We start from the raw sequence: 21,213 nt of genomic DNA, 5'->3' as shown, positions 1-21,213 counted from the left end.
AACTATTTGTTCATGTTCCTTCCCTGACTAGATTTCAGGGCCCTACCTACTTTATCCCCATCCTACCTTTTCAACTTTACTTCCTATACTCATTATAGATTGTCTCCTCATTGACCCTTACAAATAATACAAAGAGTCATTTCCTACTTATCTTTGAAAGATCAGCTCAAAAGTAGTCATCTCTCTGACTTTGGAAAACTTCAACTTTTCTTGCTGTGAGTTTCCTCTTCTGTAAAATGAGGTGGAAAGAATTAGATAAATCTCTAAAATTCCATCCAACTCAAAGGTATATCCTTATAGACCCACCTTCTCAATAAAGGCTTCCCTAGCACTTAACACAGTGCTTAACACATGAATGCCTGATTAATTGAATGATTGATTGATTTCCCAACTACTTCTGCCCACTGTGTTCTTCTCTTTCATCTAAACTCTAATTCTACTTACCGGCACCATCCAGGAAGTTAGATATTAAACTTTTGTGTTTATATAATTATTAGACGGGGATTAGTTCTATCTCATCATATATGCTATAAGTTCTTCAGAACAAGAAGCATGTCTTAATGTTCTCTTGTATCTATCACAAGGCCTAGCATAGTGCTGCCTACATAGTAAAAACCCAAAAATAAATGATTGCTTTATATCAACATGAACAATACTTGTAAGAGCACTCTGCAAACCTTTGAGGTACTATATAAACATGAATTTCCTCTCAAAACAACTTTGTAATTCACTGATTCAACAAACATTAGTTAATTATCTATAGTACCATGCCAAAGTAAAGTCAAAAACAAAATGGCCTGTTTTCAAAGAGTTTAAATTCCTTTAGAAGAATACATATCTAAGTGGACTAGCGAATTCCCTACCTTTCAAGTAGGGAGAAACAAAAGTGGTCTAGGAAAATTTAAGGAGAGATCAAGAACAGCTTTGTAGAGGGGGTGATAATTGAACTGAGTCTTACAGTACGATACAGCAAATCCATATGGAATAGGGGTTACATTTATGAATTCACTGCTATAGAGAACCACTCCACCCCAACCCCTAGATAAAGAAACTTGCCCCCACCAATGCTAGTCAGCACTTCCTCTCCAACCTGGGGCATTGAAAGGTTAAGTATGTTAAGTATACCTAGTCACATAGCCAGCAAGCATTAGAGGTACAACTTGAACCCTGCTCCTACTCACTTTCTAGTCACTATGCCATATTGCCTCTCATAGAGATGCCATATGACACATTTATTAATGTGAAAGGGATAATCAATAAAGATGACCTTCTATTACATTAAAAAAAATTGTAAATTTTTATTATACCTATAAGAATCTCAGGGAAGTGGTTTTCCTGAGATAAAAAAAACCATTGGAAGATTGGAGACACCTGGATACATATTAAGCCTGGTTATAGCCCCATGACAGACATTGTCTATCATGACTTTCCACAGGGGCAATGAAATCATACTGAAGATAGAGAATTCTGTTATTTCTTGGATATCAGCTGTCTTGTTGGGTGGCACAAACTTCTTTAGAAGACAGATTGCATTTTTCTTAAGGTTCATTCAGAAATGCTCTATATTTAGTGAGGATTGAAACTTTGACAGAAACAATATCAATGACTGTCACTTTAATCTTATAAAATATGTCTAATAAGAAGGTTTCTGAAATAAAAAATAATTGACATATTCCAATATGCAAGATAAATAGAAGAACACAATGCGTCTCCAATATTATATAGTAGCATAACAGTAATCAGATTTTTTTTAAACTGGACCTGTAATTGTACTGCTGGTATTTTATTGTTGTAATTTCTGACGAGAAAAAATTTTTCCCTACCCATGCAAGTCATCCACCTATAGTCTTAGACTTAGTATCTAAATACTAAGAGGTCAAATAACTTAGCCAAGGTTACCAAGCTAGTATTTGCTAGAAGTGAGACTAGATTCTTGGAGTAAGAAGGATCTTCCTGTATTCACTGTACTCACAAAGTACTTTCCACTGTAATGATACATACAGATCTATTTAGCTTATTCCACTAAATATCACTTTATGGCAAAAGCTTTCCAAAGCTTAAACACAAAGCAGATTTCACATTTTCCACCTTACCACTAAATCTTGCTTGAAAAGAGGGTCAGTTTGTGTCTATCCTCATTTCCCAGCACTTATACCACAATGCCATGCATTTAATAAATGATCATTGAATTAAATTTGTATGGATTAATACATTGTTTTTATTAGACTGCCAGTTCATTGAGAACAGGGATTTCATTATATTTCTTTATGTCTTCCCTAGTGCCTAGCAGTATATTACACATAGTAGGCATTTCATGAGTGTTCCTGAATGAACTAAGTAAATACTATTTTCCCATAAATTTCTATTTTAAAACCAAAAGTATATTCATCTCAACAGAAAAAAAATTTCATTGATTAAATTGAAAACTTGTTTGGAGATTAAATGGTGGTCAGCTCCATGATAGGCTATAAATTTATTATGCCAGCAGTGTAACATTTTTCAGAACTTTGTAGTATTTTCCTTAATTTATAATCATTATAAAGCCTCTAAGAACACATGGTTTGTTTGGCTGTTTTTTTTTAAATAAGACAATCTTCTGATTTTATACTTATATGGCATAGAATTTTGCTTTTTTTAATCTGATATCTAAAATAGTTAATACAGTTGGACTATGATAACTCTTTTTGCCTGTTGACATTGAGAGAGATAATATACATATGTTCTTGTATCAAAATAAGCTCAAAATTTGAAATGATATAAATTCTTTTCCTAGACTATCAATAGGTATTATGACTTAGAGGCTATTCAAGCCAAACCTCTCATTTTACAGATGAGTAAAGGAGAGGGCCAACGAGGACAAGTGACTTGTTCAGGGTCAAAAAGGTAGTTAGGAACAGTCAGAACATGAACTTATGTCCTCAGATTCCAAAACTAATTCTTTCTATTCTGCTGGTCTCATCACTTGCAAAATGGAGATAAATACTTCACTGGAGTTGTTGTGAGGATCAAATGAGTTACTATATATAAAGCACTTAACAAAGCATTTTTTAAAAGTGATAGAAAATGTGTTATAATATTCAAATTCTAAATATGAAATGCCAAATTAAACTGAAGCTTTGATAAATTCTGTACTTCTATTTATAGCTTGATTTTATATATATATATATATATATATATATATATATATATATATATGTTTGCATGTTGTATCCTCCATTACATTGTAAGCTCCTTCGGAGCATTATTTAGCATAGTGCCTGGTACACAGCAGGCACTTAATATTGATTGATTGATTGATTAGTGTCCAGAGCTCTGTTCCTGCTTGTGTGCAAGAGAGTGATGTGTAAATGAATAAAGACAACAAGTTACAAGATTTACTAGTAGTTGTGAGTCTCAGGGCTTCCCCCCCACATCCAACCAGTTCTTTCTTAGAAGGCTTCAACTCTTACTCATGTTATGTGCCACTGAGCTTTCCCAATAAAAGAGTTTATTTACAATGGCAAGGTAATAAAGTATACACACACATATATATATATATATATATATATATATATCAAGGAATCATCTTAAATTCACCTCAATCAAATATAATTGAGAAAACAATAAAGAAAATTATTTTTTCACAGTTAGGTTTTGAAATCAGAGAAACCCTGTCTCTGTAAAGCTTTGCTGCACTAAAATGTATTAAGTGAGTTGCTATTAAGAATTGGCTAAGTTTTAAAATAGCTTCATATGTCATATAAGAGCTTGGACAATCATTCTATTGAGAAGTTATTCCTTGAAGGCATTTTTGTACTTTCCTTATTAGTAATAAGAAATTTATATGAAAACAAGATCACATTAGCCCTTAGGTGACTATCTATTTCTAATGCACATCTATCATCTGAAATTGCAATTTTCTTTAGATTCTCAAAACAACAATTTTTGGTGAAGAAACAATAGCTGTGACAGTCAAACTCCAATACAACAAATTCCTAAATTTCCTTCAGAAATGATGATAATGATGATGATTGCTAGTATTTATATATCACTTTAAGGTTAGCAAATCATTGTATAAATATTATCTCATGTTATTCTCACAACAACACTGAGGGATAGGTAGTATTATTAACCCTATTTTATAGATAAGAAAACTGAGGCAAACCTGTTAAGAGACTTGCCTAGTCACACAGCCAGTAAATTACTTGAGGGAAGGAAAAAATAGCTAAAAGCACAAGGGAAAACACCATAAAAAACATAAATGATATATGACATGAATTACTTCTGAATAGGAATTTCAAAAAAATTTCTTTTTGATTTGTCAAGTAGGAAGTTGAATTTGAGATATTTATCTATTTATGTATTCTGAAATACTTCTTATGAAACAATAAAACACTAACATGTGTCTACAATGAAGACTCAAAGTAATACCCAATTAATCTGGTAACCAAGAGGAAGAAACTTAGATGTATATTATAGATTGAATACTTAAAATATGATCCCCAATCATTAGAATGAAGGAGTGTATGAATTTTAGGTGCATTAATTATATACCACATTGTTTTTATAGTTATACATTGTTCAATTCTTACACTTTAACCTGTGAAGATAACTGGAATGTAGGCATGAAACACTGCTAACAGGCCTACTCAACTGGGTCCCAGGAACTCCTGGGTTATTAGCCTTCCATTTACCACTATCTCTTTCATTCTCATTAATCAACAATGAGCTGATAAGGAAATAAGAAAAAAGAGTCATTAGGGCAAAAATCTGTCTATTCTATCTCTTGGTTATTGCTCAACCCTATCTCCCTTTCACTTCCAAGAACACTAGTCTAAGGACTGTGCACACTGTCAAGTGGACAGAAAGAGCAAATACATTAGGTAAGCAGAATCTCACAATATCTACCCCGGAGGGAGCTCAAATGCCATGTAGTCTAAAGCATATAGATCCATTTATATCATTTAAAACATTCTTCAAAGGTAGTCATCCAGCCTCCTTTTGAAAAATCTTCAGTGAAGGGAAATCCACAATCTGCCAGGACAGCTCATTCAGCTTTCGTATGGCTCTAATTGTTTAAACTGAACCTGCCCCACCATCACATCTACTCATTGTACAGTACTGATTCAGGAAATTTGTGGATTTAGCATAAGCATATATTTTCATATTCTACTGCAACATTTCACAAACTAACTTGGTCACAAAATACTTCTGAGCTTGAGACATATTTCCTGAATCCATAGATGCTGGTGCAAGGGTATGGAAACATGTCATAACAAGATTTGGCAACAGTTAGTACATGGGAGGTGAGAAAGAATGAGCAAGAATGACCCCCAGATTTCAAGTTTGGGTGGCCAACAGGATGATAGTACCCTCAACAAAAACAGAGAAACTAAGAAGGCTCATGTAGGCAACAGAAAAGTAGTTAGAGAGATTGAAGATAAGTGAGTTAGCAGGAAAGATAGAGGGAGCATTCTGTTGAAGAGAACAGGATAGAATAGGATTACTTGTACATGTATAGGGGGGGGTCTGCTTTAGCACGAAGAGCTACCTCTTCATGTGAGACAGGAGTGGAGGAGATCCTAGGAGAAGCCATCTGAGTGATTTGAGATGAGGAGGAGGAGATAAGTAGGAGCTCTCGGCAAATAGCCTCAATTTTTTTCAGTGAAATATGAAACAAGGTTCTCAACTGAGACAATAGGGGAAGAGGTACCATGGAAAGTTTGAGGAGAGAGACACACAAATACACACACACACACACACATGCGTATACACACAGTCCTGAAAGCCCTCTTTTGACTGTTGTAATGTGAGCCAGTCTGAAGAAACACATTGCATTTCCTATCTAATTAAAAGGCTAGTAAGATTGCCTATTGAAATTCCTATAACCTATCCTAAAGTCCCAGATATGATATCTGGACAAAGGGAATAATTTGTCATGGGAATAAAACAAAAATTCTGAAAATGGAAAAATGAAAAGAACCTAGTAAGTCATGCGTGGGAACTTCAAAATGGCACATTTCCAGGAGCCTAGATATCTTGGAGTGATTCTGAGACTATAAAGCAATAAAAGAAGCTCATGAGTTACCAAGGCTATAAAGTTGGTTTGAAGCAGCCTGGTGTGGAATTAGGACTTCTGAGTAGGGATTCCTTATTTGTCAGAGAGGATTCATCTTTCTTGTATCTATAAAAACCAAGTAGGAGAAAGCAAAGAAAAACACTTCCTCCTCTGACTGGAAAAAGTCAAATGGCAAACAATGGCAAGAATGAATTTTTTCAATCTATAGTCTAGGTATATGCCAGGGTCTTTGCAAAGCCTTCTTCATCATGGAATGTGGGTTTTATGGAAATTTGCTTCTTTACCACCACTACTTAGGGGATGTAAAACTGATCCCCACAGAGATGTCTAATATTGTTTCACTATTCCTTTGACAATTGAATTAATCCCAATTAAACACTTTATTTTTGAATTGTGTGTTCTTTGTGCTGATATATCAAAAATGAGCTATAATCAAGCTCAAATGATCAAATGAAGTTTTCACTGTATCTAGGATAAAGGCTCAAGTCAAATTACATCTGCAATGAAATTTGTGGGAATCCCAGAGTGAGTGAAAAGTGGGGTGTATTTTAGTCAGTTAATATTGAGGTAATGCTTTCCAGAGTGTCATGAAACTTTCTGACTAAAATTATGCAGCTTGCTCTAAAATAAACACTATCAATGAATGAAAATTTTAAAACAAACCTCATTTGGTTCTTCTCCCCCTTTTACTTGATTTTCACCCATTTCGCCACTTTCATATGTGCTACTTTTCTCAACCCACAGCTCAGATTTTTCAACAGTCAGTCGTAGTTGATCTAGGTCAGCTTTGATTTGTTTGTAGTTGTCTACATCTTGATTAGATACCAATAATTGTACCTAAAATACAATAATTTTATCTGTTAACTTGTTTATGTGTTTTTCCCCAATAAGTTCCTTGGGAGCAAGGGTTGTCTTTCTTTTTCCATGCATAGTCCCAGTCAAGTGAAGTACTGGGCACATTCCAAGTTTTTAAAAAATGCTTTCTATTTACTCATTCATTCATTTTTTGGAAATATCTGGGAAATTAACAAAGTTTCCAGACCTCTTTATTTCTTTCTTTGTAATATCCCCTATGCATGTGTCAGCATCTTTGAACATATCTATAACCAAAAGTATTGACTACTTATCTAACCAACATATTCCTTAAATACCTCTATGTGCTGTTTCCAAGGTTTTTTTTTTTTAATAGAATATTCTTCAATACTTAAATATTCCTTCATAGGTCCTTTTTTTCTGGACTGAAACCTCTGATTTTATTGGTATAGAGAATTCCTTATGAGTAAACTTCCCCACAATGCAGATCGGACCCTACTCTTAAACTTATTACCTTAGCAAGCTTCCTGGGGTAGCAAAGGTTAAATGACTTGCCCAGAGCGATACAGATAATATGTGTCAGAGGAGAGATTTGAACTAGATCTTCTTGACACTGTCTGGATTCACCATACAACACTGGATTATTAGGAGAAAATGTTTCTGCAAACTCTTGGAACTATAGTAAATGCCTCTAACTTGTACTTAAGACCTCAATTAAAATTATCTTGTGAAATATGTTTATTTGGGATACGCTACATCTTGAAGCTAAACAAAATTCCATCATTTGTTCTTAAAGGGCAGAAGGAAAGGTGAATAAGTCTTTACTAACACAGCAAATAGTATGATAAGATGGTGTTAGGACAATGGGCCTGGAGTCAGGAACACATACATTAAAAATGTACCTTAGGCACTTAGTTCTGTGACTTTGGGCAAGTCACTTATTCTCCCTGTGTCTCAGTTTCCTCATCCATAAAATGAAAAAGTTGGTCTCAAAGGTTCCTATGGTCCCTTCTAGCACTAAATGTATGTTGTAGTATGAGTAACATGTGTAGAGCTTCTCCTAATTGATTCAGTGGTGTTTGGTTAATCTTACCTGTTTAAAAGCCTGTAAAACTTCTGCTCTTTGACTGAAGTGCTTAAATAGCAACTGCAGGGCTCCTGATAGCAAAGGAGGGTAATCATGCATGATCAGATGAATAAGAACTCGCAAAAATGTCCTTCCTCCTTCATCATCAAGTTGTACTGGATTTTTTTCTTTTCTATGAAGTCAAACATAATTTTTAATTTACACAGTACTATTTCTAATGAGTTTAAATCTCTTCACATAGGTTATTTCATTTGACACCACTATTTCTTTGCTTAGAAGGTGAAGAGACATTTATTATCCTCCATTTCACAGATGAGAAAGCTAAGATGTGAATAAGAGCTTTGTTTTTTGGCACAAGTATGGTACGTGTGGTAGGAACTAATATTCTAAAATTAAGATGATACCGACTTTCAATGAACAAGGAAATACTTTAATGTGAAAATACTGATGCAGTCCCAAGCTATATCAAAAAAACAAACAGAATGAATTGTTTATTTGAAAACAAATCCTTAATACTGAATTGCAGACCCCTAAAAATTTAGGACAGTGAAACTAAAAAGATCTCATGTCAAAATCTATAGTAAAACACATATAGGAAATACATTAATACACTACTATTTTTTAACTACTATTGAAATTTTCTTCTAAAAAATGAACTATAAAAAAAAGAATAAGTTTGAGGCACTATATTTTTGGAATCAAACCTATGTAATCCCAATGACAAAAAAACAGATTTATTTATCACATATCAAAACAGAGATAACAATACAAGAAACTATTTTCTAAATTCAAATTTTAAAGATATAAGAAAATAACTCAGAAAATAATTTTCTGAGTAGGGTAAATTTTATAATAAGAGAATTTAAGGGTAATTTCTTATATTATAACTGTTTGAGAAAATTTAGGTAAAGCATTTGGGGAAAAGCACAATACATCTATCTCATCTAATTCTTTCCTCATGACCAAAAAGAGCAACTATTTCTCTTTACATGAAAGTTGTAGCCTCTTTTCTAAATGAAATTATATTGTGCAGATATAATTGATAGTCTAGAAAGAAGGAAGGAATAAAATACATGAAAATAAACAGAACAGTATTAAGCATTACTATTAATCTAAATAAAAAAAGATCTCTTCACTATTAAATTGTTAAAAAAAAAAAAAAAGAGCAACTTTACCTCCCAGCAAACATAGTCTCAGCCTGAGCTGCAATTTCATCTATATCAGGAACAATAGCTGCAAAGATAAAGCATAGAAAATTTATTCTACTTTGGAGTCATAATTTGTTTTTAATATTATTTAGGTACCTATTAATATTTCCTATTTTTTAAAATTTCCCTATGCAACAAAATTATTAAACTGTATGTAAAGAGGGTATTCAATATAACTAAATATCTTAAACACATGAGAAAATTTAAAAACAGAATTTTAATTTTTACTAATTTTTTATTAAAAATACCTATTTGAAAATATTGCTATATGCCAGCTGCTACTGTGACTAAAACTTAAAACATTGCAAATGTGCAAAAACATGAAATTCTTATTCTTTTTTTTAAGCGCAAAATTATTTTATGTTCTACCTCCAAACAACAGGGTCTCTTGACAAAACTGAATTTTTACAATCTACTTATCCATTACTTTTTTCAATATAAACCAATCACAATAAACATCTCTATGCATCTCACATGGGTAAAAAAAATAATTATGATAATGAATTAAACTTTGTAAACATTTTCCTTAATTTCAGGCCATGAATTCCTCATCTTCAAAAAGAGTAAAAGAAGAGAGAAAATAAGAAAAACAAATGTTATATTTCATAGAAATTAATACTATTTTGACAAAAGAAATAGATAAATCAACTTTTCTAGAGGTAAGGAAGCAAAAAAAAAAAATAATCATAGATGTTGCTAAACCTTTCTACAGAAGCTCAGAGTCTGGGATCCAACAAGAACAAATCAAACTTATTGCAACTGTCAGTCAGCTTCTGGTGCTGCCTTGTTATTCTTGGAAATTTTGTTTCTTTACATTTCAATGCTTTAAGAAAATATAAGAACAAATTTCATAGGAAACATGCCTGCCAAAAAAATGGCTTTAAGCTTAGGCAAGCTTAGCACAAGCTCTAGTGGCATTTGCTTTAATATTTATTTGAGTGCTCTCACTTGTCTTTATTGGCTGTCTAAACTTCTTTCTACTCCTTTCCTTTTCTCTTCCTTCTTGACTTTACTTTGGAAGAGACCAAGGTTCAAGATGTGATTGTGGTTAAAAGACAGATGCCAGAACACATAAATGCTACAAACTTCATTCCCTGCACAGGGACTGTATTAATTGTTTAATTGTTACCAGTTGTCTATGACTACCATATGTTCAACAAGCAGAAAGCAATTTTCTGACACTTCTTTGTATTTATGTAGCTTTCTAGATTTGTAAAAGAGTTTGCAGTTTTATTTGTGGGCCCCTCTTTTTTGTTCTTTCTCACAATATCCCCAGGAGACAGATGGATATCCTACACCTACCTTTTCAATGTGAAAACTGAGACATGAAGATACTAAATGATTTGCTCTGGTTCTCAAAGCAAATAATCTTTTTTAAAGCAGATTCAGTTTTACACACTTAGTGTTCTTTGTTGTTTTTAATAAGTCAGGGACTTTATAAGTACCATCCTAAAAATTAAAGATTTTGAAGAATGTTTACATAAAACATTACCAGATGAAAGTGGTGTGTCAGGGGAAGTAGTAGTAGAGTTTTCAGGATTTTCACTGTTGTCTCCAAATTCTTTCTTGTAGATGGACAGCATATAAGAGATTCTATAGTCTAGTCTAACGCTGAGAATAAACTATAAGACACAGATTGAAAATAAAATATAGTTTTTCATAAACTTTTTTATATCACTCATCATTCTATTTAATGATGCACATTTATTTAGTTCACTTCTGAAGCCTAACAACAATATAAAGTATCAGAATGCTAAATAAACTAATTTGAGAGCTTACTTTTAAATATTAATAGTTCAATTCAGTAAATGTCCATCATTAATATTAAGACTTTGAATGCCTTTATTGCCACAAATACTATAAATAGCATGCTGACTGGAGTCAATAAAAATTGAATGCATTTTCTGGGAAATAAGAATATCTGGAGTGTATGACTTTCCAGTTATCTTCCACTGTAGTATCAAAGCACACCTGTTTGGTGAAACTTTCCAGATGAAGACACTGAGTTATTCTGCTTCAAGTGGTAATGATGTCATATTGTCACCTAATAACATAGATTTCTCCTTGAGGAACTATGATGATAATCAAATCCCTCATTCAGGCACAAAAAAGGCATGACTTTCAGCTATAACAGGTACAAAAGATCTGTATGTACTCCCAAGTTTTGATGCCAGATATATCTATGATTCACCCTGGGAGTCAGGACCTATGTTAATAGCCTAAATGGAGCAGTTTGCTGTCAGGTACATGTAATATAGCATTAAAAGTATCCGATAAGAACAAGATTTGATGAATGTAACTAGGATTTTTTTTCATTTTTTCTACTTTAGTATTATGCAAAAGATCTATTTTTAAACTGATCCATTGACTGTAGACATCAATCAACAAGTATTTATTAAGGATAATATGATTATCAGTTTAGAGCTGGAAAAGACATTTAAAGACATTTGAAGCAACTGAGGACCAGAAAAAAAAATAAAAGATCTGTCCAAGATTACACATTACGATAGAGGCAGGACTCACACTCAAGACGAAAAACACAAACAAAAGCAACTTAAAGAGAAAAAACAGTGCCATGGGTACAAGGCTTAAGGAGAAACACAGTGAGAGGCCTTCGAACACAAGCATGCCCCTTAAAAAGACAAACTAACCAAAGGCAGAGGGGCTGCAAGGTATTGCTGTCCATTGGTTCATATATAAATGATTGCTTTCAAAGTTTAAATGATATACAGCTGCTTCTGTTACTTAATATTTGCATGAGCAAATCACTCAACCTCTCTGTTTCCTCATACGTAAAATGAGGGAGTTGGACTAGATGCCAGTTCTATATCTATGATCTATAAATTAGAAATCAAAGAACTATCTGGAGACCAAGAAGAAATTGTATGTTATCTGTTTGTGCCCTATCTGATAGAACTGTTTCTCAACCTGTGTTAGGGATCAAACACTACTCACAAGATGTCCTGATCTGAGGAAATAGTATTTATCAGTTAACCATCAAGTAATGTGGCAGGCATTGTTCTAGTCACAAGTATAAATGCAAGTACAAAGAAAATAACAACCCTTTCTCTAAAAGACCTTACATTTCAATGAGGGATACAGGAAATATATATAAAAATACAAACAGAGTCAGGGTCTGGGGGCCACCCAAGCCCCAACTAACAGTTACCATCCCAAAAAAGCAACTTCTGAAAAGATGTAACCTGGCAACTGCTTCTTCAGGGGTTAAAGTCATTGCCTCCTCAAAAGGCAACATCTATTGAAGACTCAGTAAAGAAAGTCACTGTCCATGAGCTTAAAGTTAAAAACAAATGTGATTTTATCAGTGAAAATGACTATTAAAGAAGATGCTTCACTATCTGCTTTGCTGCTATCCCCTAACGGTCATGGAATCTTTTCATTTGACTTGCACCAGATAGATATGTGATGCATCCCCCTATTAGAATGTGAGTAGACACAGAAACCCTGAGAAGAGATACTGTCTCCACCCTTCTATTTGTATGCTTTAAACATAGTAAATTCTTAATAAATGCTTATTCATACAGTATAAATCTAAAACTGATAAATGCAAATATATACAAAGTAGTTAAATATAATAGAGTCAGAGAGGGAGGGTACTAGCAACTGGAGGAATCAGGATAGGTTTCACCCAAAAGAGGGTGTTTGAGCAGTGTCTTAAAGAAGAATGGGATTCTATGAAGCAGAAGTAATAAGGGAGTACAGACCAGCCAGTATAAAGGCATGAAGTCAGGAGACAGAGTTTCATGTGTAAGGGAAAAAAAATAAAAGTCCAGTTGGCTGTATTGCAAAATGCAGGAGGGAGAATAATGTCCAGTGAGGTCAGATGTGTTAGCTACCCTCCCAGTTTTACATTATCTACATCAATAAATAAAATCAAATGCTGTCAGACATAAATTATTATTATAGACTTAGAGTTGTCATGGGCTTTCCTTGCCATCAAATAACTCTTGAATTAAAAAATAATAATAATAATAAAGTGTGTCATATCTTAAATAAAAAGGAACTGACATAATATTGAATAAAAGTTAATGCCATTATGAGACATACCATATTCACAACAAATAAAATAAACTATATATGAGCATTTTTTATATGAACTTACATGTAACAGGTGGCAAGTTTAGGGCAAATGTGAGGAAGAAAGGGGAAATGGCAATGAGAATAGCTCTTAGTGTTTTACAATTAACAATGGTTTTCTTATTCTCTATGATCATCAGACCAACCTAAGTTGAGAGGGGTATTTGCTAGGTTGTTTTTATCAAATTCTTTACCTGTAAAATTTCAATTATTTTTAATTTTGTGTCCATAACAGTGATGTCCTCATTATCAGTTGTACTTGCTTGCTTGATTGGATGGGTGCTAGGCTGTACATCAGGGACAGACATTGGAAAGATAGATCCCCTACTGAGGACCATTTGGGTCATCATCTCTCCAACACCATGGATAGTTCGCATAACATTATTTCCTAGAAGAAGAAAAGCACATAAGCAAGCACATATAGTACACAAAGAGTTATAACATCCATCAGGTAAATATACATTTAAATGTATGACAAGAATATTAAATGTCATTAATAATCATATTTTTATGTGTGTATGTATATATATATATATATATATATATACAGTATGTGTGTGTGTGTATACAAATGTGCTGGCAAAAACTGATATTCCAATAACAACTCAAAAATCCAGGTAAATATTTTATTAGCAAATTCATTTTTTTCCAAGAAGCATTTTAAATAGAATACTAAAGTTGTCTGTTATAGATAGTTCTGATGACATTCAAATGAGGTCCTCATGAAATAAAATTTTACCCATAGTCCAAGATTAATGGGAAATTATGATTTCTGATCCTATCCTCAAGCAAAGGTTCTATTTTGCTTCTCTTTGCAAAAAACAAAAGTTATACTAATTATTGTCTATTTCAATGACTTTTGGTTTTAAGAAAAAATATACTATTTGAATTGAAAACTACTATTCCAAATTCACAAAACAGCAATTGTGTTCAGAGTAATTACTGGAACAAGTTAGTGACAAATATGATAATATTCAATTGAGGGCTCACTTCCCATTTATTTCTTTCTTCTGTGTATGGTTCCACACTGGTATATTTGTTGGAAAAAGACAAAAATCCCACCGAGTGCCAACAATTTATTCAGTTCCAACAATTCACATGTACTTCTCTATTCTAGAGCTCCTGAGGTAAGCAAGTTTGTTTCAAATAAATGATTATGTTTTCTTTGTAGTAATCTTAGAGTAAATAGGTCAAGGAGTCGGGCTCTGGGCAAACATAAAGGATCCCCCTGTTTTGGTGAATTATTCTTTGCCTAAGTAATTCAGGGGAATAAACCAAGAAGAAAATGGAAATACTGCAGCATGTAATGGAACACTCTTTTCAAAGCGATAAAAAGAGTGGAAACATTCAAAAGATGGAAAAGTGAAGAGAATGAAAATAATTTCCAGAAGCATTAAGTGAATCTTGATGGTTTCTTCCAGACTCTCACGATCATAGGTTTCAAAACTAAAAACTTGGCGGCCACTACGCCCGTTAACAGTTGGTAAAAATGAATCCATTCTGTTACACCTTTCGAGAAACAATGTATCTGCAGAAGGGCAGCATTCCAAAGAAACATTTCAAAGAATCCATAAGCAAGCCTGGGGGATCACTGTGACAGACCCGGGACAAAGGAGGGGTTTGGAGAGAGAGGCTGGAGGCAGAGTGAACACACCAATAATAAAGATCCGCCGACAGAATGAATGCCTGGTGGGCAGTGGAATCCTACAGCCCCCGACCCCAGCCCACCCCCAGCACACCCCCACCCCCACCCCGCGCTTTACAGGAGATGTTGGCCGGGGGGGGGGGGGGGGGGGGCGATGAAGCTCAGGCAGAGGCAGACAGACACAGACAGACACACACACACACACACAGACACACGTAAAAACAGAGACGGAGAGCAAACGGAGAAAAAAAGGTCTCTGGTTGGCAGAGGAAAGTGGCGGGAGAGGGGAGGAAGGAGAAAGCGCGCCAAAGAGAGAGAAAGCCGTCAGTCTCACGGCGGGAAGAAACTGGACGGGTAAGCGGAGAGCAAGGGGAGAAGCCAGGGCGTAGGTGGGGCTAAGAGCCACTGCAGGCTTCCCACCCCTTCCGCGGGCCCGCCAGTGTGCACATGCGCATTAGGTACACAAGGCGGGAGCAAGAGAGCTGGATGACGACAAAGGGGGAGGGGTCGTCCCTTCCGCTTCAATCGGTTCATCTGCGCAGGCGCAGAAAGCGGGCAAGTCCTGAGGACGCTGGGAGCGGGCGGGGTTGTCTTCCCCCGGCACTTCCTGGGATTACGAGCATATCAAGCGCACCAGGCCGACTAAGAGCAAGAAATACAGAGAGAACTGGCTTCACCCTGCTCGTCGGGGGCACGCAGGAGGCAGGCGAGTACTGGAATCGGGGGGTTTAACTGGAGTCCCGCCTTTCTTCCTGCAAGCGCGCGCACACGTATGCGCAGAAGCGCGCGCGATCCCGCGCACGGCGCGTCTCGCGAGACTTGACTAGAGCCCGGGATCCCGCTGTTTGTGTTTGTTCCCGGACCCCCCATTGCCCCGGGCCTGCCTCCCTGTCCCCGCCCCCGCGCTCTCCGGTGCTGCAGCCCCGCATTGCATCGCCATGGGGTTTCTAAAACTGATCGAAATCGAGAATTTCAAGTCATACAAGGGCAAGCAGATCATCGGGCCCTTTCGTAGGTTCACAGCCATTATCGGGCCTAATGGCTCAGGGAAGTCAAACCTTATGGACGCTATCAGTTTTGTGCTGGGCGAGAAGACCAGCAATTTGCGCGTTAAGACTTTGCGGGATCTGATCCACGGGGCTCCCGTGGGCAAGCCAGCCGCCAACCGTGCAGCGGTCAGCATGGTGTATTCTGAGGACAGCGGTGAGGACCGCACCTTTGCCCGGATAATTGTGGGGGGCTCTTCAGAGTACAAAATCAATAACAAAGTGGTCCAGCTGCTTGAATACAGCCAAGAGCTGGAGAAACTGGGCATCCTCATCAAAGCTCGGAACTTCCTCGTGTTCCAGGGTGCTGTGGAGTCTATTGCCATGAAGAACCCCAAGGAGCGGACAGCCTTGTTTGAAGAGATCAGCCGCTCTGGGGAACTGGCCCAGGAGTATGATAAGCGGAAGAAGGAGATGGTCAAGGCTGAGGAAGATACCCAGTTCAATTACCACCGGAAGAAAAATATTGCGGCTGAGCGCAAAGAAGCCAAGCAAGAGAAAGAGGAGGCTGACCGCTACCAGAGGCTGAAAGATGAGGTCGTTCGTGCGCAGGTGCAGCTACAGCTATTCAAACTGTATCACAATGAGATGGAGATTGAGAAACTAAATAAGGAACTGACTTCCAAGAACAAGGAGATTGACAAGGAGAAGAAGCGCATGGACAAGGTGGAAGAAGAACTAAAAGACAAAAAGAAAGAACTAGGCAAAATGATGCGTGAGCAGCAGCAGATTGAAAAGGAGATAAAGGAGAAAGACTCAGAGCTTAATCAGAAGCGGCCCCAGTACATCAAGGCCAAGGAGAATACTTCACACAAAATTAAAAAGCTGGAAGCTGCCAAAAAGTCTCTGCAGAATGCCCAGAAACAGTACAAGAAGAGAAAGGGTGATATGGATGAACTAGAAAAGGAAATGGTGTCAGTGGAGAAGGCAAGGCAAGAGTTTGAAGATCGCATGGAGGAAGAGAGTCAGAGCCAGGGTCGGGACTTGACTCTGGAGGAGAACCAAGTGAAAAAATACCACCGGCTGAAGGAGGAGGCAAGCAAGAGAGCTGCCACCCTGGCCCAGGAGCTGGAGAAGTTCAACCGGGACCAGAAGGCTGACCAGGACCGGCTGGACTTAGAGGAGCGAAAGAAAGTTGAGACAGAGGCCAAGATCAAGCAGAAACTTCGAGAAATTGAAGAGAATCAGAAGCGAATTGAGAAGCTGGAAGAATACATCACCACCAGCAAGCAGTCTCTGGAGGAACAGAAAAAACTAGAGGGGGAACTCACTGAGGAAGTTAAACTTGCCAAACAGCGCATTGATGAAATCAACAAAGAGCTGAATCAGGTGATGGAGCAGCTTGGTGATGCCCGCATAGACCGACAGGAAAGTAGCCGGCAGCAACGCAAGGCAGAGATAATGGAAAGCATCAAACGCCTCTATCCTGGTTCCGTGTATGGCCGTCTCATTGATCTGTGCCAGCCAACACAGAAGAAGTATCAGATTGCTGTGACTAAGGTGCTGGGCAAAAATATGGATGCCATCATTGTGGATTCTGAGAAAACTGGCCGGGACTGTATCCAGTACATAAAGGAACAGCGTGGAGAGCCTGAGACCTTCTTACCACTTGACTACCTAGAAGTGAAACCAACAGATGAGAAGCTTCGAGAACTGAAGGGGGCCAAGCTGGTGATTGATGTGATTCGCTATGAACCACCACACATCAAGAAGGCCCTCCAGTATGCCTGTGGCAATGCTCTCGTATGTGATAATGTTGAAGATGCCCGGCGCATTGCATTTGGTGGCCACCAGAGACACAAGACGGTGGCACTAGATGGAACACTTTTCCAGAAGTCCGGTGTCATCTCTGGAGGGGCAAGTGACCTCAAAGCCAAGGCCCGCCGCTGGGATGAGAAAGCAGTTGACAAACTGAAGGAAAAGAAAGAACGTCTGACAGAGGAGCTGAAGGAACAGATGAAGGCCAAGCGGAAGGAGGCTGAGCTGAGGCAGGTGCAGTCTCAGGCTCATGGCTTGCAGATGAGGCTCAAATACTCCCAGAGTGACCTGGAACAGACAAAGACCCGGCACCTTGCACTCAATCTACAGGAAAAGTCCAAGTTGGAGAGTGAGCTGGCTAACTTTGGCCCACGTATCAATGACATCAAGAGGATCATTCAGGGCCGGGAACGAGAGATGAAAGACCTGAAGGAGAAGATGAACCAGGTAGAGGATGAGGTGTTTGAGGAGTTCTGCCGAGAGATTGGAGTTCGCAATATTCGTGAATTTGAGGAAGAGAAAGTGAAGCGGCAGAATGAAATAGCCAAGAAACGCCTTGAATTTGAGAACCAGAAGACCCGCCTGGGTATCCAGCTAGATTTTGAGAAGAACCAGCTAAAAGAGGACCAGGACAAGGTTCACATGTGGGAGCAGACAGTGAAGAAAGATGAGAATGAAATTGAAAAGCTCAAAAAGGAGGAGCAGAGACACATGAAAATAATTGATGAAACTATGGCCCAGCTGCAGGACCTCAAAAACCAGCATTTGGCAAAGAAATCTGAAGTGAATGACAAGAACCATGAGATGGAAGAAATCCGTAAAAAGTTGGGTGGGGCCAACAAAGAAATGACCCACCTGCAAAAAGAGGTAACTGCTATAGAAACAAAGTTAGAGCAGAAGAGAAGTGACCGTCACAACCTGTTGCAGGCTTGCAAGATGCAGGACATCAAGCTGCCCCTGGCCAAGGGCACCATGGATGACATCAGCCAAGAAGAAGGGAGCTCCCAAGGGGAGGAGTCTGGGAGTGGCTCACAGCGAACATCCAGCATCTATGCCCGTGAGGCCCTCATTGAAATTGACTATAGTGACCTGTGTGAGGACCTAAAAGATGCTCAGGCTGAAGAGGAAATTAAGCAGGAAATGAACACGCTGCAACAGAAGCTGACTGAACAGCAGAGTGTGCTGCAGCGCATTGCAGCTCCCAACATGAAGGCCATGGAGAAACTGGAGAGTGTACGTGACAAGTTCCAGGAGACATCAGATGAGTTTGAGGCAGCTCGCAAACGGGCCAAGAAAGCTAAACATGCCTTTGAGCAGATTAAAAAGGAACGCTTTGACCGCTTCAATGCCTGCTTTGAGTCTGTGGCCACCAACATCGATGAGATCTACAAAGCCCTATCCCGCAACAGTAGTGCTCAGGCTTTCTTGGGGCCAGAGAACCCAGAGGAACCATACTTGGATGGGATTAACTACAACTGCGTAGCTCCTGGCAAGCGATTCCGGCCCATGGACAACTTGTCTGGTGGAGAAAAGACTGTAGCAGCCCTTGCATTGCTCTTTGCCATCCACAGCTACAAACCAGCCCCCTTCTTTGTCCTAGATGAGATTGATGCAGCATTAGATAATACCAACATTGGCAAAGTTGCCAACTACATAAAAGAACAGTCAACTTGCAACTTTCAAGCCATTGTCATTTCACTGAAGGAAGAATTTTATACAAAGGCTGAGAGTCTGATTGGTGTCTATCCTGAACAAGGGGACTGTGTTATCAGCAAGGTACTGACATTTGACCTTACCAAATACCCAGATGCCAACCCCAACCCCAATGAGCAGTAGGGCAGCCCAGGGAAGGGGGTGGGACCTCAGAGCTGTAGGCCAGGGTTAGTTGCCTTAACTGTCTGATTTAGTAGAGAATCATGTTGCAGGCCTACCCAAGATGCAGGACATCTAACCTATTATAGAGAATCATGATTTTTATGTCATTTAAGAAAACATAAAGCAGTATATGAGAGGCAACAGGGTGCATCTCTGCACTGGGGTGGGGGAAGGTGAGCCTGGTTACTTCGCCCCAATCTCAACCCCCCCATGGTCTCTTTCAGAATTATGTTGGAAATCTTTCTTTTAGAATAGGGGTTCTTAATCTGGTGTCTGTGAACTTGTGTTTTTTAAATATTTTGATAAATGTATTTCAATATAATTGGCTTCCTTTGTATTTTATTTCTATTCATTTTATGCTTTTAAAAACATAATGTGGGAAGGGGTCCCCAGGCTTCACCAGCCTGCCCAGGAGGTCCTTGATGCAAAGAAGGTTTGGGTCCTCTATTTAAAAGGAGAAGAAATTTCCAGTGTCTCCTGGGCATATGGCTGTTGGCAATGTTTATGGGCCCTCTATATTCAAATCCTAAATTTATCTGAGTTTTGATTTAAGTGTTCTGCCTTCAGAAGGTGATTTTCATCACTAACACATAACAGGCCCTTATTATTTTTACTACAGATTCTTTCAAATCTTTGTTGATCAATGTCTGTATCTTATTTAGATTTGCATGGGATATAATTACCTAATCAAAGTTACATTCTCAGAAAATTATCCCAGACAACTCATTTTCCAAAACACAAGTCCTGTCACTAAGAGATTAAATAAAACCCAGAGGCCAGAACTAAAATAATATATTATCAGTTAAATTAAAAGCTTCTTTACTCTAGTAAGAAGGCCTTAGTTGTTGGTGATGAAAAGCAATGTGGTATAATAAAAGGAGCACTGAGATATAAGTTCCAAGTTTTCTTATAGATAAAATAGGGATAATGGTATAGGATGTCCCAAAACTTCTCAGTGCAGTTTTAAGCTACTGAACCTCAAAAGTTCACTAAGACTTCTGGGCTTCCCTGTACGTATCCATACATTATCATAATGCTGTCTTTCTGATCCTACAAAATGGAAGTTTTTAAACAGTAAACACTGTATAATTATTATAAGTTGCTTAAAGAGTAGAATATTACATAAACATAAGTAGTCATGAATCACAGGCTTAATAGTCTGCCATTGCTTCTCTTCCATTCCTAGTGATTGTCATTACTCCTAAATAAATGTCAACAGTCCTAGAAACTACAGAAGGGTAAAATTTCACGTATTTCTTTTCAGTTGTACAGTAAAAAGCCTTGAAAAACTCCAGATGAAAAAGCTACCTTCAATATCAGTTACAAACAACAGAAAGACTATATAGTCATAAAAAATATTTTGCTGTGTTTACTCCAAACTCAGCAGCAAATTTAAATTTAGGAGGATAAAAAAGATAAGTAATGACTATGGAAAATAACAATACAGCAGTTAAGGATTTGGTATAGGAGGACTTGAGTTAGGATCTACTACTACTTAATACCCATACAATATCTGGCAACTTCCAAAGCCTCTCTAGGTCTAAGTTTCTGCAGTTGAAAAAGGAGGAGTTTGAACTCTGTGACATTAGGGATCTTTTCCACTTCTAAATATATGAGCATAAGAA

General features: G+C 37.6%; 2 protein-coding genes across 3 annotated transcripts in view; one reads left to right on the top strand and one right to left on the bottom strand.

The window, feature by feature from the left end:
- ITPR2 (inositol 1,4,5-trisphosphate receptor type 2) overlaps positions 1-21,213 on the bottom strand; it is a 510,130-nt gene that overhangs the window by 269,230 nt on the left and 219,687 nt on the right. For both annotated transcript variants that reach the window (XM_072653450.1, XM_072653451.1), the window contains 5 exons: positions 13,459-13,652; positions 10,659-10,788; positions 9,134-9,191; positions 7,965-8,130; positions 6,722-6,895 (listed from right to left, as the gene is read on the bottom strand). In XM_072653450.1, the coding sequence (XP_072509551.1) occupies positions 6,722-6,895; positions 7,965-8,130; positions 9,134-9,191; positions 10,659-10,788; positions 13,459-13,652 (722 nt within the window). The remainder of the gene's footprint in view (positions 1-6,721; positions 6,896-7,964; positions 8,131-9,133; positions 9,192-10,658; positions 10,789-13,458; positions 13,653-21,213) is intronic.
- SMC1A (structural maintenance of chromosomes 1A) lies at positions 15,102-19,910 on the top strand. The gene has a single exon (XM_072653452.1). It carries the CDS (start codon positions 15,848-15,850, stop codon positions 19,547-19,549), a length of 3,702 nt encoding a protein of 1,233 aa, XP_072509553.1. The 5' UTR covers positions 15,102-15,847; the 3' UTR covers positions 19,550-19,910.

Source organism: Notamacropus eugenii, chromosome 3, assembly GCF_028372415.1.
Source record: "Notamacropus eugenii isolate mMacEug1 chromosome 3, mMacEug1.pri_v2, whole genome shotgun sequence".
Lineage (NCBI taxonomy): Eukaryota > Metazoa > Chordata > Mammalia > Diprotodontia > Macropodidae > Notamacropus > Notamacropus eugenii.
The sequence above is the reverse complement of the archived record's forward strand: the minus strand, read 5'-3'. Positions and strand labels throughout refer to the sequence as shown.

What these genes read in the sequence shown, in the direction of transcription:
- SMC1A (XM_072653452.1), top strand. Translation starts at nt 15,848, where the DNA reads ATGGGGTTTCTAAAACTGATCGAAATCGAGAATTTCAAGTCATACAAG.